This window comes from Amphiprion ocellaris, chromosome 16, assembly GCF_022539595.1.
Source record: "Amphiprion ocellaris isolate individual 3 ecotype Okinawa chromosome 16, ASM2253959v1, whole genome shotgun sequence".
NCBI classification, from domain to species: domain Eukaryota; kingdom Metazoa; phylum Chordata; class Actinopteri; family Pomacentridae; genus Amphiprion; species Amphiprion ocellaris.
In genome coordinates, this window is record NC_072781.1 from 23,237,597 (window position 1) to 23,264,065 (window position 26,469).

General features: G+C 37.8%; 1 protein-coding gene across 2 annotated transcripts in view; it reads right to left on the reverse strand.

Moving 5' to 3' along the window:
* Positions 1–20,520, reverse strand: part of blnk (B cell linker) — a 29,435-nt gene extending 8,915 nt beyond the window's left edge. Inside the window, exons 1-7 of one of the 2 annotated variants that reach the window (XM_023276669.3) lie at positions 20,289–20,520; positions 19,933–19,995; positions 8,959–9,005; positions 3,800–3,865; positions 2,619–2,665; positions 528–571; positions 334–445 (exon numbers count right to left, since the gene is read on the reverse strand). In XM_023276669.3, the coding sequence (XP_023132437.2) occupies positions 334–445; positions 528–571; positions 2,619–2,665; positions 3,800–3,865; positions 8,959–9,005; positions 19,933–19,995; positions 20,289–20,357 (448 nt within the window). In that variant the 5' untranslated portion in view covers positions 20,358–20,520. Of the gene's footprint in view, positions 1–333; positions 446–527; positions 572–2,618; positions 2,666–3,799; positions 3,866–4,296; positions 8,484–8,958; positions 9,006–19,932; positions 19,996–20,288 lie in introns of those variants that run through there. The other variant, XM_023276670.3, reaches the window with a different exon arrangement.
* Between the last annotated feature and the right edge of the window lie 5,949 nt (positions 20,521–26,469).

Here is a 26,469-nt window from a genome sequence, read left to right on the forward strand (position 1 = left end):
CCCCGGTTCATATCCCGGGCTGGGCCTGGGATCTTTCTTTGTGGAGTATGCATGTTCTACCTGTGCATGTGTGTGTTTTCTCCGGGTTCTCTGGCTCCCTCCCACAATCCAAAAACATGCTGAGGTTAATTGATAATTCTAAACTGTCCGTAGGCGTGAATGTGAGTGTGCCTGCGACCTGTCCAGGGTGCCTTCACCCTAAGTCAGCTGGGATAGACTCCAGCAACCCTCATGAGGATTAAGCGGTGTATAGATAATGGATGGATGGATGTGCTTGTAGGAACAAAAATGGCAAATGTCAGCAAAGCAAAAATGTCAAATGAGTGATCTGACCGAGATACTCCCCCCGTGGGAAGGAAGCAGAGGAAGCTGTGGCGAAGGCTCTGTGGCTGGGCGGGGGCTCGTAGCTGTCATCCTCACGTGGATCCTCGTACATGTCATTATCCTGAGAACAACACGCTTCCAATGTTTCATTGTCACAAACCAAAGCATCTGTTTAATTACAATTTACATTTAGTCCAACTTACATAGTCAGGGTCAGACAGCTGGTCATCATCTTCCCCGTTGTCATCTGTGAACGCAGAGATTTCAGGGATTTCAAAACAAAAACTGAATACTGAGCCTGGAATTGATTTCCAGTATGTAAAGGAAAATGCTTGAGTTGTGTGTTTCATTTAAAACCGCTTCCTTTAAACATTTTACACCAGAAATAAATTAGACTGAGCAGGTGTCAGAGCACATTTTCTGGTTTTAACAGAAAACCATGACTTTAAGTGAGCTGCTCTGTTGTGGAACCACTAGAGCGTGTTTCCTCACCTCTTGAACTATTGAGTAATCTCTCACCAAGCCACTTTATCACTGTTTTCAGCAGTAGTTTGTAGTTTGAGCTGAAGCTTCACATAATTAAGCACTCAGAACAACATCTGGGAAAGGATGAAGTGCTACTTGGAATATTTTTATGTTGTATATTTGTACAGCTAACAGGCATGACAGCTTCTATCATGGCAAAGTGAAGCTGTAGTGAAATAAAAGCCATTTATATGTGTTATTTGTTGTTGTTGCTTAAAACTGTTTGAAATCTAAGCAGCTGATGTGAGCCTTGCCAAACATTTCCTTTCCTGATGTGATTATCTTGAGTTTAATTGTCTTGATAAGCATCATTATCATTATAATTAGTCAAATAAGCTTAAATTGAAGCAGTTTTTATACCAAGAAACATTAAAACGTTGATGCTAAAGTTCACTTTTTGACTTTGGAAGTGATAGTTTGACAAAATAGTGTTAACTTGAGCGCTACCTATTAACTTTAGCTTCTAGTGAATGAGTGCATGAGATTAAAACCTTGTAGGTGGACTTTAAGTTAACATGATTTTGTTAAAGTAGATATAGGTAGGTTGACTGGTGTTTCTAAAATGACTGTAGGTGTGAGTGTGAGTGTGAACATGTAATGGTTTTTGGAAGATTCTTTACTTTTTTACACACAGGAACTTAATTGCCCAATACAAATTGGAGACTGGGGGCTTATAAATGTCAGATTCATGTATTTCAGAGTCTACTATTATAACAATATGGACACGGAAAGAGTTATTGGTTGCTATAATCATTCCTTCTGTACAGAAGGACAGACAAATATTGTTTAAAATTCCCCTCCTGATAACACAACTTCACTGTGAGAGATGTGAGGACAAATCCACAGCCTTCACTCCACCAAAAGTACTTCGATCAGTGCAAGTCAAAACAAGAAAAAGACTCTACCAAGGCTGCTCAGTCATTGTATTATTTCCGACAGCTGAAATCTTGAAAAGATATGTGGCAGAAATCACAGTACTATAGAATATGGCCATTTAATATAGATGTACCCACAAACAAAATGACCTTGCACCGAGCACAGGCATATGTTATGCATGTGTATGTTATGTGGAAACCGAATCGCATGGCCTAAATATGTAGCGGGCGATTGAAATTGATAGGACTCAGAAACACCCCCACAATTTGATCAATTGTTGCTTGTGTCCTTTCCGACAGATAAGTCCCAATAAGCCCACAGCGGTGGATTTGTGGTAGGATCGCAATTGTGATGGTCAGCAGGCAGCTGATGTAGTGTTCACTTGTTGTCATAGTTACAGTGACGCTGTGCCGTTATCTCGCAATGATACAGAAATCTTTAACAAACCCATGGATCCAGACTATAAGCCTCATCACTGCCAAAATCTAATCACTTGGTCCTTGTGTCATTTCTGACCTTCCCTGAAAATTTCATCCAAATCCGTTTTTGAGTAATATTGCTAACAGACAGACAAACAAACAGACAGACAGATAGATAAACAAATGCCGATTGTCACATAACTCCGTCGAGGCTTCGCTTCCTTGGCGGAGTAATAATTCTTCATCAGTACGAGCCAGACAAATAAGGTGGATATTTTCAAAATCTGTAGCTTTAAAAGATGCAATCTCAGACTCAGAAGACAGTCTTTAGCAATGCTTAGGGTGATGTCCTCACATCCAGTGTCTGTCAGGGATGGACATTTGAGCAAGACTTCTGGAGAAAACCTCAAACTGTCCAGCTTCATTCAAGCCGTTTTATTGTGAAAACACCGCTAGTGATGACTCAGTTCTTACCTCTGTAGTCTCTTGCAGGCACGTTTGGAACTGGTTTGCTTTTCAGTCTGTTGTATACAGAAAGACAGTGACATCAGCACTAGGGTTTTCTAATCATCAATTAGCCTTTCAACACCATTAGCTAACACAATGTACCATTAGAACACAGGAGTGATGGTTGCTGGAAATGTTCCTCTGTACCCCTATGGAGATATTCCATTAAAAATCTGCCGTTTCCAGCTACAATAGTCATTTACCACATTAACAATGTCTAGACTGTATTTCGGATTAATTTAATGTCATCTTCATTGAAATAAACTGCTTTTTTTTTTTTTTTTCAAAAATAAGGACATTCCTAAGTGACCCCAAACTTTTGAACGGCATTGTACATTAAGTTCCAGATCACATACCGGAACCTTTATAAGGTGAAGTTCAAAATTCTTGTTTCATTTTGTTGATACATTAGAGTCAAAGGTCTTTAAGGAGGGGGGTTTGGAAATCTCTTTGTATTACTCCATAAATCATAAAAAAAGGCAAAAAACAGTTTTTGCATTGTTTTCAGGAATACATGTTCTATAAATCAGGCTCTGCTGGGTTATGGTATATGAACAAAGCTTTCGATGTATAGACAGAAATAAAACTGCATAGATCGGTGTCTATAAGTACTGCCATTGGAAACCATTATTTATAGGTAAAAAAAACAACAACTGAAAGATATCACCATGAAACTTGTTTTTGAATTTAAAATTTACCGAAATGTTATTTTCAAATCTGAAAATGAAGCTCATTAAATATGAATTAATTTGCATATACATGTATAACTACACCAAAAAGTGTAGGAGGATAATTTTTCTAAAGGCGTACTGGAAAATAAATGGCTTCTGTAACGCATGTGTCAGTATCTATCTTTATGTGTCTTAAGGGGACTCATTTCAGGAAAGGAAAGTGAGAGAAAAGCCATCTGTTTTAGCTATTTTTACTTCGTATCTCTCTCTCTTATTCCAACGACTGTGAAAGAGGAATTGGTATTCTCTACTGATGCATGTATGTAAACCACATGGAGAATTTTTAGATCACTAGACTCTCTCAAGTTACACCACGCATACATTTCCAGATATATTTCCGTTGTGTATTTTTCATCCATAATATTAGCATATGAGACAACAAAAAGGGCAATAAAAATTGGCATCTCAGAGACTGACCTTCTTAGTTTATTGAGGAAGCTGCCATCATTTTTCTTGATGTCTTGGACAATTTTCTGAAGCTGCCTGGATAACACAAAAAGACAAAAAAAAAGACAAATGTTGAGGAAGTAAATTTTGCAAAATTACAAGCTAAGCAGAAGTCTTACACATGAACTTTACGCTAGTCTTCAGCTTTGAAAAGTGCTTTGAAAAGAAAATTGAAGTATTCACATCTGATACTTCTCATTTTCTCTTCAATTTTGTGAAATAACACTTTCTACATTGGGTTTATATTATCTTACTATACTGTTTATAAAGCAATGCTTTTGATTCTCCTAATGACATGCCTTTCCTTGCCCAAGCTTCAAGCTCTTTTGCTGTCAAAAATGAAAGAAACTCTGATTTAGTTTGTGCGCCAAATATTCACTGTTTAATACACAGTAAAACCTAATGAACTAAAAGTGACAATGTGTCAGCATCTGCTTAGGTTCAAAAGTTAAAATAAAACTTCTTACCGGATCTTTGCTGAGGCAGGAGACGCAAGTTTACCCAACGTATCCCCCAACGTATCCAAATTCATGTTTGCTTTTTAGGCCTCGTTCGCCTCATGCGTTACATCTGTGCTGCCACGTTGTTCACAGAATCGTAAATGAACGTTGTGTTTGAAAAGTCACGTCTTTGTCATAGAAGGGAGGGAATTTTTTGTAGATGCGTCTCTCAGAAAAATCACTTCTCTTTTCCAGTCCCCTGGCACTCACACAAAAACAGATTTCAGTGACCGCACTTTTAGCAAACTTCTTGCATCACATCTCTCTTCAGTTTCACCCCTCCAGACATGCAAACAGCTGCAGATAACTTCATAGAGGAGGCCTTCAAGTTAGTGTGGGCTGGTTTTTTTAACTGTTTTCACTCATGCACTTACCACCATTTAACACACAAATGTCTCTTTAGTTTCTTAACTTTCTATTATCTGCAAAAAAATTGCATAATCATCCTTATGAGGGATATTATTTTCATTGATTTTGTTGTTGTACATCTCTTCCATACACTAATAAATTTTAATAAATAAAGCAATCTTTGTCTTAAAAAAAAAAAAAAAATTGTTGACAAAAAAAAAACACAAAACCCCCCACTTCAATACAATACAAAAACAAAAATTTCCAAACTTCTGAAGAAAGGGAGCAGAAAGAAGAATAAACTTATGTCATCTACCCCTTTGTATCAAACAATCAGTTTATAATGTGCATTAAAAACAAACAACAAACTAAATGACTATAAAGTCTGAGAGGCCTTCACAGCCACTTTCACTCATTTCAGAGTTTTCTCTCATAGCAAACATTATGAAACTCTTAATTCATTTCTTTATATTTTATTAATATGCTGGTTTTAATCACATTTTTCTATCTTGCGTGTGATTTAAACTCTTTAGATTGGTAGATAAATTGACTCCTTTTATGTAAATGGAGCCTTCCATTAATTCGGTCCTAAATCTTGGTTTTCTGAAGATCTCTGTTTCCTTTTAAGTTATACTTACTTTCTCTTTTTGCAAATCTGTTCTGGACATTGACTGGCAAAGTTTCTTTATGACTCTGTGGATTTGAGCATGTTAATAGATGACGGTTTTGAGCTTTAAAATGGGTTCAAAAGTACAGTCCTGAATGTTGTGTCACGGAAAGTAAGGTTTTGTAATCCTAAATATTTTCTATATATAGGAAGATGAAACAAAAGGAGTGTGCAGCTTTTCCTGTGAGGAAGATGACCCACTACATTATATGTGTTTGTGTGGTCACCAGGGGATTTTTTGCCTAATAAATGTCTGCTCAACCTTAGATCACAGTCAGCAGAAGAGGAGAAACCAGGAAGCTGTCTGTGGTGAGAAACATTGCTATTGTTCAAGAAGGAAAGAGACACAGCTGTGGATTTTTAAGGAAGCAGCTGCATGTGATATCAAGAGAGAACAAGCTTCATTCAGTCTGAAGCTGCTTCTTCTAAATGAATGTGAAACCCGGGGGCACATGTATGTTCATACAGTATGGAAAATCACACCACAGAGTGTTTTCAGTTCATTCTCTATATGGAAAGTCATGTCGGGGCACAGACTGGCTGAATGAGTTGCAAAGTTTCTTTTATTTCTGGCTACATTTAACTGCAAAAAATGTTTTGTTTTGTCTGCCCTCCTGTATATGATCTGTGTCTTTGATATGTGTGGTGATGACTTTTTGAAACTGAAAAGCTGGTCAAATCACTGCGCATAGGAGGATCTAATTGTACATAATTTCCTGGTTCAACAGTTGTATGAATAATCATATGAAAACAGGAAGTAAAAGAAGAACATATGGAAGTTCAGGACTGACAATCTTAAATTTCATGTTTACACTGAAACAAAAACACAGTATGTGTCTTTTCTGAGTTAGAATAAAAAAAAGTTAATCTATTGTTGTTGGATAGAAAAGGGTTCAGTTCAGTCAGTTCACAAAATGTTTTTGAGCTGTTCCGTTGGTGACTAATTCTGTATCAATCTACATCTTTTAAGGTGTGGCTTTAAAGGACTATGACCAGATAGTGACCAGTACATTGACCAGTGACTATAAAAGGCCATTATAAAATGCAGCTTCATACAAATGACGTAACGCCACTGATGACAAGAGAAAGATGAAAACAAGCTCCTGGATATTCGTTAGGACTGCAGTCAGGCACTTGAATGTCACAATTTGATCTCTCAGAAATGGATTCAGACAGTTTTCGATGGACGTGTCCAGTAACATGATTCAGTTCCCCAAAATGTCTGGACACTTGACTGAGTCCTTCAGGAAGAGTGAGACAACAATCCACAGGCAGTACCGACAACCTCATTAACTGTACGTAGCGCAGATGTGGAGCTACATAATGCAAAAAGTGGACAAACTAACTTGTGTTTTCTGGTCTATGACTCCACTCTCAATCAGCCTTTTATCATTTCCTTTAAATTGTGTACCCAGTTGTTTCATGGTGTCCATTCTGTTGTAGAGGTGCCGTGTGTTGGAACAATAAATGCTCATACATACACTACCTTTCAAAAGTTTGGGGTCACTTAGAAATGTCCTTAGTTTTGAAAGAAAATCATTTTTTTCAATTAAGATAACATTAAATTAATCAGAAATACAGTCTAGACATTGTTAATGTGGTAAATGACTATTCTAGCTAGAAACAGCTGATTTTTAATGGAATATCTCCATAGGGGTACAGAGGAACATTTCCAGCAACCATCACTCCTGTGTTCTAATGCTACATTATGTTAGCTAATGGTGTTGAAAGGCTAATTGATGAGTAGAAAACCTTTATGCAATTATGTTAGCACATGAATAAAAGTGTGAGTTTTCATAGAAAATATGAAACTGCCTAGATAACCTCAAACTTTTGAATGGTAGTGTCTTTAAAAAGAATGGATAGAATTCAATAAATAGTGCATGTTGCATTCACTGGCGATAGACTGGTGACCTGTCCAGGGTGTCCCCTGCCTTCAACCTGTCAGCTGGGATAGACTCCAGCCCCTTAATGAGGATTAAGTGGTGTATAGATAATGGATGGATGGAAAAGAGTAAAAGAATACAAGCAGTGTACTCACATGCATCATCCTACCATAATTATGTAATGACACTGAATGTGAAGTGAACTTGGAAACTGATTTTACATTGGTAGAAACTAGGCCACATAAACAATAAAAAAAGTAAATGAATATCTCTTTGCAAATAAAGTGTTTATTTCCATGTAGATTTTAGCAGTAAAGCTTCAGTTTCAACAATGTCTTTTTTAAAATTTATTTTAATCCACCATTTATTTAATTTGTTATATATAAGATTAAAAATTACATAAAAAATGACATCAATATATTCCACATTTTGTGCCAATTTTCCTGACTAAATTTAACTTGATGGTGTTTGTGAGATGCACTCATGCATACTCAGGGGAGACACGGACAGAGACTACCTCACACAAACAAGAACAAACAGATGCAGATGACTGTGCAGCTGCAGTCAGGCAACCAGATAAACTTCTACACACATTCTGCACGTGCACACACAAAGTACAAACCAGCTGGATGCACACACACACATGCACGCATGCACGCACGGACGCACGCACTCACGCACGCACGCACGCACACATCATACGTACACTGCAACTGCATTTCTGCACCTTATATTAAAGTAAAAATAGAAATTTTGTTGTACAAAGTAGATTCGTAGAGTCACTTGTATTGTGCATGATAAGTTAATCCACAGGCTTTAAACAGTGCAGGTTTAGAACAAAGGTTAGGTGTTGTACATGGTCCAGATCTGGAATAAAGGGAGTTGTAAATGCTCACAGATTCTAAGAATCAGCGTAATTCCTCGGTAGGTTTTCTGTGATGCAGACAAGGAAGTATCTGGGTTGCCGATGAAATCACAATGTGAGGGATCTGTATCTGTGCAATACTTCTGTCACTGAAATAGGAAATGCTCTTTGAAGATGCATTTTTACATAGGCTTTTTTTTTGCACAAAATTACTTTTGTGATGCTGAATACAATCTTTTAAGTTATATATATCTATAAATAAAGTAATGGAAAAATTTTTTAGACCACCCTTGGTTTCTTCAATTTCTTATTCACAACTAAAGATACTTATGTTTAGACAAATATAATGATAACAACAAAAACAGCTCAAAAGAGTTTAATTTAAGAGCTAATATCTAGCCATGTTTCCATGGTTTTCTTGATAATAACCAAAATCACTTATGGCCTTCCATCAATATCTATGGCATTGTACTGCCAAAAACAGTGCTTTTAGACATCCCATGCTTATGTGTATATATATATATATATATATATATATATATATATATATATATATATATATATATATATATATATATATATATATATATATATATATATATATATATATATATATATATATATATATATATATGTGACTTATTTATTTCATCAGGGACCATGCAATTGACATAGAAAGCATCTGATGTATATAGAGTGCATAGCATTAAGCTAATTTTCAATTGCCGTCCCTGGTTGGGCTTTTCAATGATATGATGATAAACAATAATAGAAAGATGTATTTTGTCAACAATTGCCTAAAAGATTTACCTCAAAAGACAACAAGAACAAAGAAACACAAGAATTAGGAAAGTGTTACTTACGGCCGGTGGATGAGACTAAACTTGCTCAAGTCACTGTGGGACAGGCTCTGCAAAAGCATCAGAAAAATTAATTGCAAAAAAACTGACAAGATGGTGTGAAAATGAGAGACGACAGAGTTCACAGGTATGATTCACGATATCAGATGCGATGTTGAAATTATTTCACCTTCAACAAACATGCTTTTGAGCAGAGGTGATAGAAATGCACTACCTCTCAGCTACCAGTAGATGGCAGTATCTCACTAAGGGCCATTTCAAAAGCACAGTTTATTTTTTAATGTCGCCCTCATTGTATTTCTAAACTGAGTCAAAGGACACTGTGGGAGCTGCAGTGACAGAGATTATTACAAACATTACATTCAGACCACTGACAATAAAAAACAAACAAACTTGAGAATAGGAGCTTCAAAACATATCTTTGTATTTATGGATGATTTAAGTCCTAAACCAGTATCACATATGACACAAAATTAAATTAAAGCAAGGTTGTCCTCGTCTGAGTAAAAACTGCTGACCTTCCAGCTAAGATCCCTCATCTATCCAAAAACACAACACCTCCATCATTTTCTAATTTATCAAACCTTTAAAAAAAACCAAAGCTTATACGACTGCCTTGTAATTTTTGTTGCATTTTAATGTCTGTGTTGCAGTAAGGCAATTGTAATTCGTAAATGAAAGGAAAATGATTACCATAAAATATTCAACAATTCTCGCTAAATTATGTATTCCCCTCTTCATTCATAATTCATTACTCCAGGTCGTTACTTGCTCTGTCTCTTGCCTGTTTAAAATTTGCTGTAATGTGATGATGATCCATGACAATAAATGTTTGGGAAAGTTGGAAATTGTGTGTTTACGTTTGTTAGATGTCAAATGAAGAAACAGAGAGAAGCTTGTCATAAGAGTATGAGGTTTGCGTCGTACATAATATAGATATGAATAATGTATGGATGGCTCTTTTTGTGCAGAGTCTCTTGTGAAACAGGTGTAATGATGTACTGTTAAGATGCTTCGAGTTGATTAAACAGTAGTTTTTCAAGCTGTGTCTGATTTATATGAGAAATTCCACAGTGGCGGGGGCAAGGCAGCTTAGTGAGTGGATATGGGGACCTTGGTGCAACAAAAGGATGCATTATCTCTGAGAATAAATCCATAGCACCATAGCATCGCATAACCCTCTAGGCAGAGCTTGTGATTTGTAAATCAGAGAGTGAGATCACTTAATATGAAAAGCATTACCTCCTTCAAAGAACTGAACCCTGCCCTCCCTGATACACGCTTGATCATCACACCGGCTTACAGGAGGGGAAAAAAAGCATCAGTATAAAATCAGACTTAGCCTTTTGACACCGAATAAAATATCAAATAGTCAGCCCCAGTGGATACTCAGGTACTGCTCCCACATTGAATTATTTATAGGGGTGTCTGTGCTTGTTCAAATGAGACACAACAGCTCTACAAGCTGCAGCCTCTCCTTTCTACTACAGACCTGGAGCCCTTACTTAGTGTAGAACCACACTCAGTGACATCTAAAAGCTTCACATGTTTTTACAATTTACATACAAGCCAGTTTGCATGTGTGAACAGAAATATTGTCACTTTGGTTCAGTCTTTTTGAGCTTCAGTTTGTGCTGGAATTGACGTAATTTGTATCAACTGCATTATAATGTGCGAGTCAAATACAGAATAAATATTTTATTGTTCCTAGACAGATAGACTAGAAGTCATCCTGTGCATGATTTTCACATTTTTACTTTAGAAGTTATTAGGTAGCATTAGCAAAAACAAGAAAGGCACTCAGAGAGCACAATACCGCACCAAGACTGCTCAGTCGTATCATTTCCGACAGATGAAATCTTTAATAAAAAAATGAACTTGCACTGAGCACAGGCGTATGTTATGCAGGTGTACGTTATGTACAGATACCGAATCGTGTCACCTAAATATGTAGCGGGCGGCAGGAATTGATGGGACTCGTAAACACCCCCACAATTTAATCAGTTGTTCCTTTGATCATTTCCAACGATTAGTCCCAATAAGTCCACAGCGGTGGATTTGTAATAAGATTGCAATCATGTGATCGTCAGCCGGCAGGTGACATAGTGTTCACTTGTTGTCATAGTTACAGTGACGGCATGTGGCTATCTTTAAAATTGTTAAATCTTTAACAAATCCCTGGATCCAGACTATAAGTCGCATCACTGCCAAAATCTAATCACTTGGTGTTTGTGTTGTTTCTGACTTTCCCTGAAAATGTCATCCAAATCCGTTAGTCCGTTTTTCAGTATTGTTGCTATCAGACATACAGACAGACAAACGTACGCCGATCGTCCCATAAGTCTGCCGCATTCCTTGGCGGAGTAATAAAGCTGTGTTCCAGATCACACACTTGTTCAGTCGAGTTTCTTTTGCTTTTCACATAGCACAACGCAACAGTGTGCACATTAGCAGACTGATGGGGGAAATCAAGGAAACATGAAACTTTTACTCAGGAGACTCAAGTTTGACTCCCATGTGGCACATCATTCTTTTTTTGTTTCGTAGTGACTTACTTTCCTTATCAGCTGTCATGTTCAGTCGTTTTCAGACAGTCTTGGCTTTGAGCTACACTGTAAAACTGCTTAATTAAGTTTAGGTGCCAGAATTACTGAGTTCTAGCTGCCTCCAAACCATCGGCATCTCGCAATTTTATCACTTTTGTTTGTGAAAACAACACAAATTGCACTATGAACCAACATAGCTATTACACATTTTGGTGTGACACTGGACTGACGCTGAGTAAGAAGCATTTAAGTGAGATCACACCAAAGTCATTGGGATTCTTCTTTTGTGTACCCTGAATGTTAATCTGAATCTATCTGATAGTTGTTTCACATTTCACTAAAAACAAAAATGTCAGCCTCATACTGAAGCAACAGTAAAACTAAAGGGATCATGAAAATCAGTGGGACGGATCCTCTGGGAAATACAAAAATGTATAAAAATTCATCCTGTAGCTTCTGAAATATTTCAGTCCGGACTAAAGTGGTGCTGCTGATAGAGTGACACTGACATCCTTAGAGCTATGCTGGAGTCATGTCTCCAAAAAGTTCTGCTCCTCTACAACTTAACTATGATCAGTTTTGTTTTGAAAATCAAAAATGCACTCAATCAACTATTCTAACCCTAACCCTGACCTTGCCATTTGCTCATTGCTTTCCAATTATTGCTCCTTTTCACTTCATCAATCGCATGTGGGTGTAAGAGTGTCTCAACATTAGTGGGAACATTGGGGTTCCTTTCGAATGTCAAACACTTGCCTGTGTTTTGAGGATTTTTTTAAAAAATACATCATAGAGTAGGCAAGATTTATTCCTCTGTCCTCTTTTGTGTCTTTTGTTTGGAGATGTAACCTCCAACCTTTAGATGTTCATGTCTCACCTTCTCTAATAAGTGATAAATAAAATTCTTCGATTTAAATTCCGGGCTGCACAGTGGCTCAGTGGTTAGCACTTTAGCCTTGCAGTTAGAAGATCCCAGGTCCCCCACCAGAAAGATCCCAGCCTTCCTGGGATCTTTCTGCATGGAGTTTGCATGTTCTCCCTGTGCATGCATGGGTTTTCTCAGATGCTTTGGCTTCCTCCCACAGCCCAAAAATATACTGAGGTTAATTGGTAATTCTAAATTGTACATAGGTAGCCCCCTGCAACTCTACTGAGGATGAAGCGGTGTACAGATAATGGATGGATGGCTGGATTTTAGTAGCTCCTAAGTGTTGCAGACAGATTTATATCTATGTTTAAAGCTTTGTACACATTCAGGACATATCACACATACCTGTGGTTGGCATGCTGAAGAAAAAAGATCATCAATGAGTAAACTTCCTGCAATCCCCCTGAAAAATCTATGCCTTTGCAATCACATATGAGATGGGACTGGACTGGTAACTTCCTGGTAACCAGGAAAATGGGGGAAAGCTTTAAACATTAGGTTAACCTGGTGAAACAATTTATCTGAACCCAGACTTTGACATTTTCCTAAACCTAAAGAATTAGTACTTAAACTTAACCAAACAACTTGTGGAAACGAATGAAAACACGTGAAAACAAGTCTTGTGTCTGAGAATAATGTTTCAATCACAGAACACAAACGCTAGCATTTTGAGAAAATGTATTTTTGAAGTGAGAACTATTTCCCAAATGCCATTTCCTTCCTAAAAGTGAGAGAGAAAAAAAACATGTCTTTAAAAACAGAACTGACAATGCAGTTTAGCTCTGTCGAAATGCAGATTTTGGGGGACATGGGGACAACAATGACGATCCGATCTGAGCAATTTAAATGATCTAACCATGTAAACATAGTTTTTAAAAAAGCTGCTTGAAATTGCAGTATCTAAACATGTACAGATTTTGGATAAGCTAACTTAAGACCCTAACACTCAAGAAATCTGTGTACAGCTGCCAAAGTTCAAAGCACAAAACCTCCAGTCACAAATATGTGTTGCTTCAGCGTGAAATCTCACTTTGACCCAAAACCAGGCACATAGCAAACCATCACTTTTGTTTCTGTTCATGTGTGGTTTGCTTCTGCAGTGACAAACTACAAGCGGAGGCCTCGACACATATGCCGTTTTAGCAGTTGGATGGTTCAGAGATTAGCACCCCTGACTTTGGCACACTTTGGTGGTTCAAATCACAGTTGTCCAGTGAGGATACTTAGGCAAGTTCCTTAGTGCTGCCCTGCCTACCTATCTCATGTTGTATGTACGCCAATTTGGATAAAAGCATCTGCTAAATGAAATTGTAAATTGTATAATGTATCTTGTTGAAATGAGGACATGTTCCCAAATCTGCACTAAATGCTCCAAAATTACAGGCACGACAAGCTAATTATGGTTTAAAGTGTTTTTCACCTTTATGGCTGTTATACTTTGGCCTGTTTCCTCTTTTATCATTTACAAGGCAACCGTGTCAGAATTCAAATTAGATTTAGTGAGGCTAAAGTTGGACTGTATTAACACTTAATCTCTGTAGAGAAAAATTAGTTCTTTTTAATAAAACGTAGCCTATGTATCATTTTTAAAGCCTTCCTTGTAAACCCCATACTATTTGTAATTCAGCTGGCTGCTGTAGAGGTTTGATACCAACAACAGAGTCAGTGATATATTATATATATATCTTACTACAGATGTGTGCACAGGCCATCCGTTTTGACTGGCCTTTGTTTGTAATATTGATATGATAGAAGCTGAAAGTGACTTCTACACACAGCCGCCACACGCAGGCAGCTTCACAGAGATGGAGGCCGACAGTTCTTTTGATCTGCTACATATCTCTTTTAACCTGTCTACCTCTGTGAGTGAACATGGCATCAGAAAGACAGAGATTACCTTTATCTGAGCCGTGCTGACTGACTGTCATTGCTATCCCTACTGTAGTTTACAGCCATGCACCGCTCACACAGAATTAAGTAGCTTTTTTTCATGTCTCATTCTAGACCTTGTAGGTACGATGCGAAGGCGATGCATTCGAGGCAGAGCTTGATTTTGTCTTATATGAGCAGCGAAGATCTGTGCTGCTTCCTTACTTGCATCTATTTACTTGAGGATTTTATGACCTTTGCTCCATCTACTATATAAACATCACATGAATATGCAAAGTCGGCCAAAGGCAACGCTCAGCAGCGGCACACTGGCTGGAAGACATTGGATGAGTCCACAGTGCAGACCCTCGCTGCCCTTAGACACATGCTGAGCTCCTGATGAGTCAAACACAACTCATTATAAATGTTATAAATGTCTCTTCTCTCTGTTCTGCTGCGTTCTCAGCGCAGTGAGTATCAGTCGGGGCACACTGTTGTTACATGCATTTAAGAAAAACAAGACATCTTTGATAATGCATGGATAATAAATTGTCAAAAATGCATCTTAATGGTGGAGTTAGTATATTTACATGTGCCAGATTTACTGTCCCTGTCACTCCCTCTGCCCTTTTTCCCTCAATCTTACCTCATCCTTCTTCTCCCCTTGTTGTATCTATAAGCAAATGTTCACAGGACACACTAGAATGGCGCTGGGTGAATCCATCTGAGGCGGACTTCGACATATATACAGGCAGGGACAACTTGCAAACTGAGAGGAGTATGGCAGGCCATTGTAATTTATGCATTGCAAATATCCATAATTTAGTTTTTCCTACTTCAAAAAGGAACATTTTCGATATCCACAATGTCATTCTTTCTATCCACAATTGTCATTTCAGATATCCACATTGTCATTCTTCCTAGGGCAAATGATGTCACGCCTACCCTTCATATGTATTGGATTTCTCATTACAGATATCTACAATTCAGCTGAAAATATCCACAGTGTGAATTGTGGACAGTTTACTCTGAGGAGTCATAATTCTAGCTCAAGATATCTTTAATTCCCCCGAATTTACGATATCTACATTGCCCTTTTTAGATATCTTAAATTAGGTTTGAACTAGTCAAAATGATGCAGATATCTTCAGCTGGAATCCTGCCAAGTCAAAATGTAATTAAAGATATCGTGAATTAGAGTTTTGACTTGGTGAATTGACATTGCAGATGTCTGTAGTTACGTCCGAAGCTATTGCAAGTGGGAGATGCAGCTTGTGTTTCAAACATACTATGACGCTGCATATGACATGTTGTTTTACTAGCCTGTCAGAGCAACTTTATGCTAAATTTCAACCACAAGTCAAATGATAGAAGCGCTCACTCTCCACCAACTCCTCGCTTATACATTCTTTCTATTTTACAGCATCTTCTTATGATCTTATTCACCACAGCAACCATTATCACTTCTGACACACTGTTCAAATTCTTTGCTGGTCCAGTATCCACTGGGAAATCTCATATGAGGGCAGTCAAGCACAAACAACTTGGATCAGTCATAATGACATCTGACTGTTACTTTGACCAGTTAAAACTGAGCCACAGATGTTTCTGACGCTCATTTTGATTGGTCCGAATGACCGTTACAGAAAAATGCTGACTAATAAGAGTTTAATTATGACTAGTCAAAATAATCTTCTCAATTCGGCTATTAAATGTTAAAACGGCTCACCTTAGAGGAGTTATTCACTAAATCTTATTTTAAAAAAAGGCATTAGATGAAAATCACATTCTTCACATTTAATGATTTTAGTGCAGATACATGTTGTAAATGTAAAGATTATTTTCAGACAAGTGATAAGATACGTAGAAATATTCTCCTTTGAATAATCATTGATTCAAATAAGATGTAAAAAAAAAAAAAAAAAAAAAGACTATTTCCTTTAAAAGGCCAGTTTATGCGTAGGGAAGGTTTTTGTCTAAGTTGCACACCTGACCATGATTAGCTTCCAAACTCGCTGTGATGCCATAAAATCCAGCTTATATGCTTATGTCTTAAAATGCTAGATAGTAGAACAAAAAAACCTCATGTAGATTGTTGGTGAATAAAGACACGCTTTGTCTCATTTTACTGTGTAAGACAGCGGTGATTCAACCTACACTAAATCATCAAAGCAGTTGCTGTTATAAAATGAAGGAAGTGACATTTCACTGCCAGAGGCAATTTCAGATCGTTTGTCAAACACAGAAGAGGAACTGGATTGTGACAATGAGCAGCAACACTCATGATAGAGGAAGCAAAGAGCACCACCTACTGAAACTCACTTCATCAGGAGATAAAACCTTTCTCAGACTGACAAATGTCTTTACAGTGATTACCTTTTAGAGCTAAAGATGTCAGGACATGAATCGATGAGGAAGTAGATTAAATATTAACGGCGTTCCGTCAAACACCCATGGTGAGGACAAGGTTACACACAAGGACAAAGAGATAAATCACTCTTTCTATACAGCATGCTCATCATGTGTTTGTGAGACATAGAATATGCTAAAATTAGCTTGCTGGCATGCTCACAAAGGCAATACTAAGATACTGGTAATTAGCAGTAGTTATTTTTTTTGGCCTTTTGTTGGCTTTGTGAGACAGGTTAGTAGAGAGGCAGACAGGAAAGTAGGGAGAAGAATGGGGGGAAGACCTGTAGCAAAGGGCCTTGGGCTGGAATCAAACCCAGGCGGCTGCAATGGGGACTATAGCCCCTGTTTATGGGTCGCCCCAAGCAGTAGTATTTTTAACAACGTTCGCTATCTGGGTTTAGGTTTATTTGATTTTTGGTAATTGGCACTCAATCAAAAAATTCAAAGTAAAGCTGAGACTGATGGAACTGTAATTAGTTTTGTAGGCCTTTAGGTTATAGACCAAATTACTGAGCAATCTGAAAATGAATTAGAATATTGTGTTGAAGGAAAGGCATGCATGAGCTCATCATAGTCATTAGCATGTATCATCTGGTAATCATAAATGCCTGTTCAAAATCTTGTTGCCGGTTTATTCTACAATGTTGAGACATGCCACTTAATAAAAAAGTGACAACCCTTTGTTGGCACAAAGAAGTTAGAAGATCACCAAAGTCCTCTGAGGACCTTAAAAATCGGAGGCGAAATTGATGGTAATGTGTCAACAGTTGTTGAGATTTTTCAGTTTGAAATACAAATTTAGAGTTTCTTGTGGACCTTAGGCTTCGCTCAAACTGCAGGCAAGTCTGTTTGTGAAATCAGATCTTTAGGAAAGACTGTATGTTTGCACTGGTAAGGCCGATCCATGGTTTCTGCAACTGACTTTGAAAGCAGACAGCAACAAGAAAAGCACTCAGAGAGCGCAGTACTCCGCCAAGGCTGCTCAGCTGACGTATCATTTTCGATGGATGAAATCTTTAATAAAAAATGACTTTGAGCTGAGCACAGGCATGTGTTATGCATGTGCATGTTATGTATTGATACCAAATCATGTATAAATTACTCTTATAAAGGCCTGTTGATCAGTTCATCACTTTTGGCAAGCCTTTGTTTTGCTAGTGTTAAAATAACCGTTCCCTCCAGGCTTTTATTTTGAAGGCATATTTTTAATGTTATGGGCTTTTATTTTGTAACCATTCCAGCGGCACAGGAAGTGTGTATCTAAGAAGTGGTTTCTTGACACGATGAAGACGCTGCCGAAAAGTCCGAAAATTCATGTGAAGATGAAAGAAAACGGTTCCACACTGTTGCTGTCTAGCAATGGATGTGTAGAAACTTATAAGGACTTAGATGGCATGGGGACAAGCCCTTACGGTTTTTCCTGAAGAAAGGAATGAAGAAAGGTGAATTTGTGTTCAAAATAAGGCTGACGGCCAAACGGAAATAAAGGCTTTGTGAAACACCAGGAGCTTCACCATTGTCTGGCTGGGATTTGCTACATTGCGTGACCTAAATATGTAGCAGGCTGCAGGAATTGATGGGACTCAGAAACACCCCACAGTTTAATCAATTGTTCCTTGTATGATTTGCAGCAGATAAATCGTGGTCATTTTGTAGTAGGATCGCAATCATGTGATCGTCACCAGGTAACTGACACAGTGTTCATGTCGTGGTTACGGCGACGCCGTGCTGGCAGCTATATCTCTCAATGGGAAATCCTTAACAAAGCCATGGATCCAGACTATAAGCCGCATCACTATGAAAATTTAATGAGGTGGTCCTTGTGTCATTTCTGACCTTCCCTGAAAATTTCATCCAAATCCGTTGGTCCGTTTTTGAGTGATGTTTCACACAGACACACAGATTCACAGACAAACATACACCGATCGTCACATAACTCCGCCGTTCCCTGGCAGAGTGAAAATACACAAAGGTTTTTTCACACTACAATGGAAACACGATTATCCCTGAGTTATACTGAGCACAGGGAGCCAAAATGACACAAGATTTCAGGAGAGTTTAGTACTTCCTACAGTGTTTGGGCACCATCAAATCATGTACAAATAAAAGCATCAATCAAAAAACGATGGAGAATCTACTTGTACAACCTCCTATTATAAAACACATTTGTTTAAAGCACAAATAATTTCAGGCTGTACAGGGACGTCGACGGATTGGTGATGTAAAACATACTTATTTAAACAGCCAGAGTATCGGAACAGAGTGTCAAACCACGTCCACATATAGTTTTAATGTCCAACATGCAAAAAAAAAAAAAAAAAGATTTTGGTTGTGTAGTGTGAACAAGACCTTGAGAAATAGCGGATCACAAAAGTCTGCAAGTCGCCTGCAAGTGCGAAGGAGGTTTGACTAAAGTATTATTAGGATCCTCAAAACACTAAAATAATAGGAAGCACACTTCAGTTATTTGCTGCATAAAATCCTCTTTAAACCACATTTCCCCTCATGACTGAAGCAGACTGAAAGATGCTTCCTTAAGTAAGAGTGGATCACAGCTTTATTAGCCATGAGACTCATTTCACAGATCTTACTCCCTCCCAAACACAGACATGCACAGTTTTGAGCTTCTCAGAAACATCAGGAAGGCCCTGAGAGGCTGTACACACAATGTGTATGATCTAGACAAAGCAGTGAGAGTGATGTCGAAGCAGAAGTAGTGACAAATTACCATATTTGGAGTTCCGCTGTTACACACTGAGCGAGTGTGGGAAGTTTGCAACTGATGGAGTTTACGCTTCACAGGTTTCATATCCTGTAAACTCTCCTGTTTTTCATTTAGGAAATATGCAATCAGTTTCATCGTAATGTATGCTCTACAATTTAGTTAAGAAATATCCTTTTAAAGACTTACGATTCAGATTAAAAAAAACAAACAGCAGCAAACGTCTTATTTGCTACAAATGTTACAACAGTTTATTTTATTTTTTCAAAACTGGCACAAACAGCGCCAGGGAATGTAATTATTCTGCTGTTTTCAGTACTATAAACACAATAATAATAATTGCTCACAAGGATGTAATTACAATGACAAACTGAAAACAAGCACAGCCCTGATATGATCCTGAACAGATTAGTATATTTTGTGACTGCGAGAGGGACAGAAAGAGTAGTTTCTGAACAATTAGGGTACAAATGTGAAAAATTGTTTGCAAAGAAACTCACCAAAAGTCTTTGTCCACTTATCTTCTGTCTGATAACAGTGGAAGCACATCCTTGCATGTTATTCTGAGGGCAGTAAACACATCGATTTAGCGGTCTGTTTACATTTAAACACAGTGATTAAGTGAATTTAATTCCACATTACTTAATCTTTCAGTTATACAATGCCCTGATTTGATCTGAACACTTGCTCGAGCTGTAAATACAGCATGTATATGAGAGAAATGAAAACATCAGATCACACATGACCAACAGAATGAACTACTGAACTTTGAAATGAGATAGATCAGCATGCCTCCTTACCAACCACTGGCTTTCTAATGGTACCTTATTTTGTACCCCATTTTTCTTGGACTCACCTTGGACATAAAGAAGGCTACTTGAGCATGGTCCCACCCCTCACACTCCTCTCTGGATGGCAGCTTCATTTCTGCCTCGACGGGGAACCTCTGAGCAGGAGTGTGCTTCTGGAAGTACAGTAATAGACTGACCTGTCACGCACCGTGGCTCCAGCACTGCTTCAGCAGGAAGAAGTACACACAGTGAGGTCACCTCATTAAAACCGACACACACTCGCCATCTCCCCAATCCATAAGTAATGCAGCAATTCTTGGTATTTTCGAAAAAATCTAAAGTTGTATTGAGCTATCCACAAAAGGGAAGCGGGGACTTCCTCAAAGTCGTCTCTATAAAAACCTTGAGAAACAAAAGCGTCATAATAGCGGGACTTGATTTTCCCGTTTTAGCTCAGGCATGCTTCCTTGACCGTCAGACGAAGTGTGTCATTTACTGTATCCATCCTATTTCTGTTGACTGGATTCCAGTTTAAAGTTTTCAAGATTACTCATAGAGCATGTGTTCAGTCAACTTTTGGAAAGTTTCTATTAGGAAATGGGGTGTTAGGACTGCGATCAATCATGTAGAGAGCCAATACAATAGTGAGATTTAAAAATGCAGTTGAAAGACTAAAAGACTGAACTGACTAAGAAATACATACCGATCATCTACAAAATTAAAACCACATGCCTTATACTGTGTAGGTCCACCAAGTGACACAACTCTGTGCCATTAGGGGGGACTTCTGTTGTGTCTGGCATTGATCTGCAGATGCTTTGGGTTCTGTAGATTCCATGGACCGGGCGGCCTCTGTGGATGCTTGACGAGACTGGGTTTATGGAGTTTATGAGGTCGGATCAATGCCTCGGGCCATTGTTATGTCCTTAAAGCTGCTGTTCAGATCGGTCCGCTTGGTCGAGAACGATAATTATGTTTTTAATTATTAAGAATTTCCAGTACTCTTGAAGCTCTATTATCAAAAACATCCCGTTCTTAGAACCAGAACCATAAATACATATATACAGACACACATAATATGTCCTTTTTCAACTGTATAAGTTTGTATGGCAAAAATAACCTTCTATTTACACCTCCAGCAGAAAGGGAGCAGCATTTGCATTTAATTTGGAGTCTGGCCATCTGTCAAATATAAATCCAACGCTGACTTTCCTCTTACCTTTATAGTCTCAGCTGAATTCTATTCGTTCATTTAATTTAATTTCATTTCCACGTTGAACCACTCGCAGCTAACTTTGTCAGTTCGTTGGTGTTGAACATAGTGCTTGTGCTAAAGGCTAAAACACAGGTAAACAACTAGCCTGTTTCTGTCCAAAAACAAGTACCTTCAGTAAAGAATGTTGTTTAAACCATGGCTGCCAACTCTCACGCTTTGGCCGTGAGACACACGCATCTCAGTGCCTTCACACGAAAAAAGTTCCACTTTGCTTTTATGGCAGTGTTTCTCAAATAGTGGGGCGCGCCCCCCTAGGGGGGCGCAGAGGCATGTCGGGAGGGGTGCGGGAGACTGGGAGGAAAAGGTCCTTCAACACGGAACTAATTAGCTGAACTATTGTTTTAACGTCGGCCTGTTTTTCGCGACGTACAACAATACTGAAATTGTGCTGGCCCATAGACTGTATATGCCATAGATATAAAAAAAAAAAAAATATTAATAATAATAATGATCTTCTGTATATATCTATGGTATATGCACTGGCCGTTCAGACTCCGAAGTACAGACTCCTGAGAACAGGAGAACGCATCGTTAATGTGCAGTCGGAACACCAGCGTACTCGATCACGTCACATACTCGGCTCATCTCTTCCGATTATTTTTACCAGCAATGTCAAACATACGGCCTCTGGGCCAAAACCGGCCCACCAGACGGTCCATTTTGGCCCGCGGGACGACTTTACAAATGATAAAAATTACAACAACATTAACTGTAAATTGTAAATCTGTAAAACTGTAAATTTAAAATAATTTCTAGAACTTGACAAGTTGTTCTGATCATGAAGTGAAATACTAGATTGTTCAGTTCCAGATACCTGTGACTGAATGTTTTGTGTTTTTGTAGATAAACTGTTATCTGGCAGCGACAATGCATGTGTGAATGATGAACTGAGGCATAATAGGCTACTGTTGAAACTGAACTTGTTTTCCTTAAGAAATTTCAGGTTCATAATATTTTGTAAAAAGATAGTTCATTAAATGTGAACATTTTCAGAATGTACTTTTTTTGAACTAAAACAAAGGGGAAAAGTTGGAGTTGTGGTTATTTATAGGTTATTATGCTGTGATTTAACTGGTGGGGCCCACTGGAGATCAGATTGGGCTTTATGTGGTCCCTGGACTAAAATGAGTTTGAAACCCCTGATCTTTACTGTGAAAAACAACAAAATGGAATCAGATAAAATAGCACAGCCCTGCATATTCGTGTTTTCACAGATTTTTATATATACGCACAAAGTTATTGGGGGGGCACGAAAGTTTTTTGTCCTCCGAAGGGGGGCCCGACAGAAAAAATTTGAGAACCACTGTTTTATGGTAATATGTAACCTTTATGGAAATCCATTTCGCGTTTTTACTCCAGAGAACGCCAGGTTTGTGAAGATCCGGTCCGCATTTTCCGTCCTCCACGCTCCCCGGTCCCCTGTAGCGGGTGGCTGTCAGGCTGGATGTCTCTGAGTGACGCACCTGTGTTTGAAAGCTGCCCGGGAGCTTTAAATGATCGTGGAGGAGTGATTCCAGATCATCATACCGACATTAACCTCTTTAGGTATGTATTAAGGCTTCAGAACAGGTATATCGCTCAGTTGCTGTGTCAGTGGGTTTGTAGTCTCAAACTGATTTGTTTCCTGCGAGCGGGAGAACTATGAGGTTGCTACATGTCACATACTTAAATGTTTTGGTGTCACACGGCTGCTTAGAATTTACAAGCAAAAAAAAAAAAAACAAAAACCCGGAAATGTTGTTGCACAGTGGTCCTCAAATTTGTAAAGGAGTGACGTGTCTTAAATTAGGCAATTCTTTTCAGCTGTTAATGACATCATATTGAATTGCATCAAAGATACTCTCCCTTTTTTTGACCTGGTTTATTCAACATTTTTCTTGGTTGTAAATGCCTTGTTTGATCCTACCCAGTATTCATTCTATCTGTACTTTTTTTCAATCACTACTAACACAACAGTTTATTCAACAAAAAATAAATGCATATTTCCACTATGTTCTAGTGTGGATCTCAGCAGTAAAAGTTTGCAAACCACTGCTATAACTAAGTTGGAGGGCAGGTGTTTTCCCCCCCAATATTAATCAGATCATTACCTCTGGCTGAATCCACAAACCAGCATTTTGTATCTTTTTCTGAAAGTCCTTTTAACAAACATCACACAAATAGAAATAAGGTCACATTATTATACACTGTTATGGGATAACACTATAGCCTTAGTTAATTTATGCTGATAGAGAATACATTGGACTTTATGACAGTTATCTGGTTCATGCGATGGACCTTGCAATAGTTGAAAGAAAACAAGAAAAACATAAACCAGGTCAAAATATCAGGATTTCTACTGTTACCACAGCTACCACTGTAACATAAAAATCTTTGCTGCCCATCACCATCAAAATAAACTATAGAGGGTATGCATATGATGCAGAAACATGTCTGTTAGCATTGCACCATTCCATCAGCAGCAAAACCAGTGGGTTTCTTGAGTTTTTGTTCAAGGTTCAATTAAATTGTGCACAATTTAAATGTAAACAGAAAATGAAACCTTCAGCATTATACATTGTGTGGCAAATTAATGGGAAAAAAACCCATTGGTTTTCTGGTTTTGCTGCTGTTCCCATGATGGAACGCTAACTGGCATCTTTTGCTAGTTTTGGACCTAATATGACTACCTTCTATAATGCTCTGTAGAATGGTGTGAACACAGCCTACTCTGGTGATGAGAAATTAAACCAACATGAATATTTTAATCCTTTAAGGTTGCAAGCATGCCACTCAAAGATAAGGAAGGTGAACCAGGAAAAAGGAAGAATATTTTGTTTTATTTTTCAAAAGATCAACCACCAAAGAAAAATTATTCATCTGAGACAGAACAGACAGACTAGCAGAGGTTGAGAGGTTAGCACTGACTATTTAAAGGGTGAAAATATTTGCCTGTTACATTACAGCAGGGATTGTCAACATTTTTCAGGCTGTGCCCCTTTCATTCCATGTATTAAATTGTGTTTCCAATTCTGCAGGATATCGTGATCTGATTGTTTAATTTTCAGTTACATCGTTTGTTTTAAAAAACAATTAAATATGAATATACGAAATATATGAAGACAGATGAGAAACGTTTTAGATAAGTATCAACTCAAACAAAAAAGTGCTTTCTATTCTAAAACTGTAATGTACTGTATTTAAAATTTAATAATAAGTTTACATGCAAGTTAAAGTGTCAAATGTAGCATAATTTATGGCTCCACCACCCTGAGAGTGCTGATCCCATCAAACATTGGAAACTCAGCAGGTTGTGGCTGGTTAGCACTTGGATGGGAAACTATGAGCAAAAACTAGGTGCCTGTGTGGTGGTTTGTGGTCTTTAGTACAGCCATGCTTCAATAAGATTTTAACAGGCAAAATGAACTACATCAGAATGCAGGAAATGGGATCAATAATTTTCAAAATTTTCAGGGGGAGGGACCCTAGACCCCCCGTCAGCATCCCGCACAAACCAAATCTCACTCTAAGGTCTGGTCACCAGTTGGCAGCCCTGTTAAACACATTCAACAAATGGGCTTAATGTTATATTTTGCTAGTGAGTTTTAGTGGTGCTTGTTGACAGATTGTCTTTGGATAGAGTCTGGCTAGTTTTAAACCTTCTGTGCTAAGCTAACAGGCTGCTGGTGGCAGCTTCAACTGTAGCACTTAGAGTGGTGACCATCTGCTATTGGAAAGAAAGCAAGTAGATGTATTTCTCAAACTGTTGAACTCTTCGAACGTATATATATATATATATATATATATATATATATATATATATGTATATATATATATATATATATATATATATATATATATATATATATATATATTTTTTTTTTTTTTTTTTAAAAATGAGAAGTTGCTTCTAAAATAGTTGCTATTTTTGCATTACACCTGGATGTAGAGAGAAACAGCGAACATGGCTCCCTCCTGACTTTAAAAGTATGCACAGCTCACAAATTAACACTGTAGGTATTTCTTTAATAAATACACAAAGTCTTAAGATAAAGCAGTGGGAGTTAGAGATAAGCTAATCACCTCTTGGCTTCAACTCCATATTTAATGCACAGACATCAGAGTGTTATCAATTTTCTCAAGGCAGTAATACAAATAAGCATATTTCCCCCATCTAAATCTTTACCCCAGACTTTATGAGAGTTCAAAACATTATCTAGTGCATTCATTTATGAATTTATATGTTTTTCTCTGTTCATGCTTTAAAGATGTTTGTGTGGTGCTAATTTTTTTATAATGCTGGAAACACACCACATGGTTCCTTAACTCATGTAAGTCAATGAAGAAGTACATCCAATAAACAAAAGCAGACCATTACTTCTCTTTATATCTCTTTTCTTTATTAGTGGGATATTTTTTCTGTACAGCCTTTTGCTATATTAAGAAGCATTTTTTTTTTACCTGAAATATTGATGATACCAAACAGCAAGTCGTTAGCAAGAAAACTGAATAAGATTACTTCCAGGCTGCATTTATTTATTTATTTTTGCTCCACTGACTGTTGATTTCAAAATGCAGAATGCCCACTAGGCCTGGCTCTTTTTGACATCTTATGGGAACCAAGACAAGAAAACTGTGTCGTCAAAACAATCCTGGCTGCTCCAAGCATTCAGGTTTCGATTTTCTATCAGTATTCATCATAAAAATTCTATAAATCTTGAGAATAAGATGCTTTTAACCCCTCATATTGTTTTCCCATTTGTCTCCCTAAGTAGCTCAAAGTTGCACTAATCAATATTCTTTACTTTGGTAATGCAATTAAAGTACTGTGTAAAGTGAATCGGATTCGTCTGCAGTGACAAATCCTAAGAGAATCATTCAAATCTGCAGCTATGATCAGTTTTAGGAAGGATTTTAGTAACTTTCTCGTGATCGTTTTAGTATTTGGTTTGAATGTTGGAGTCTGTGATTAAGGAGAAAGGTTGTTGATA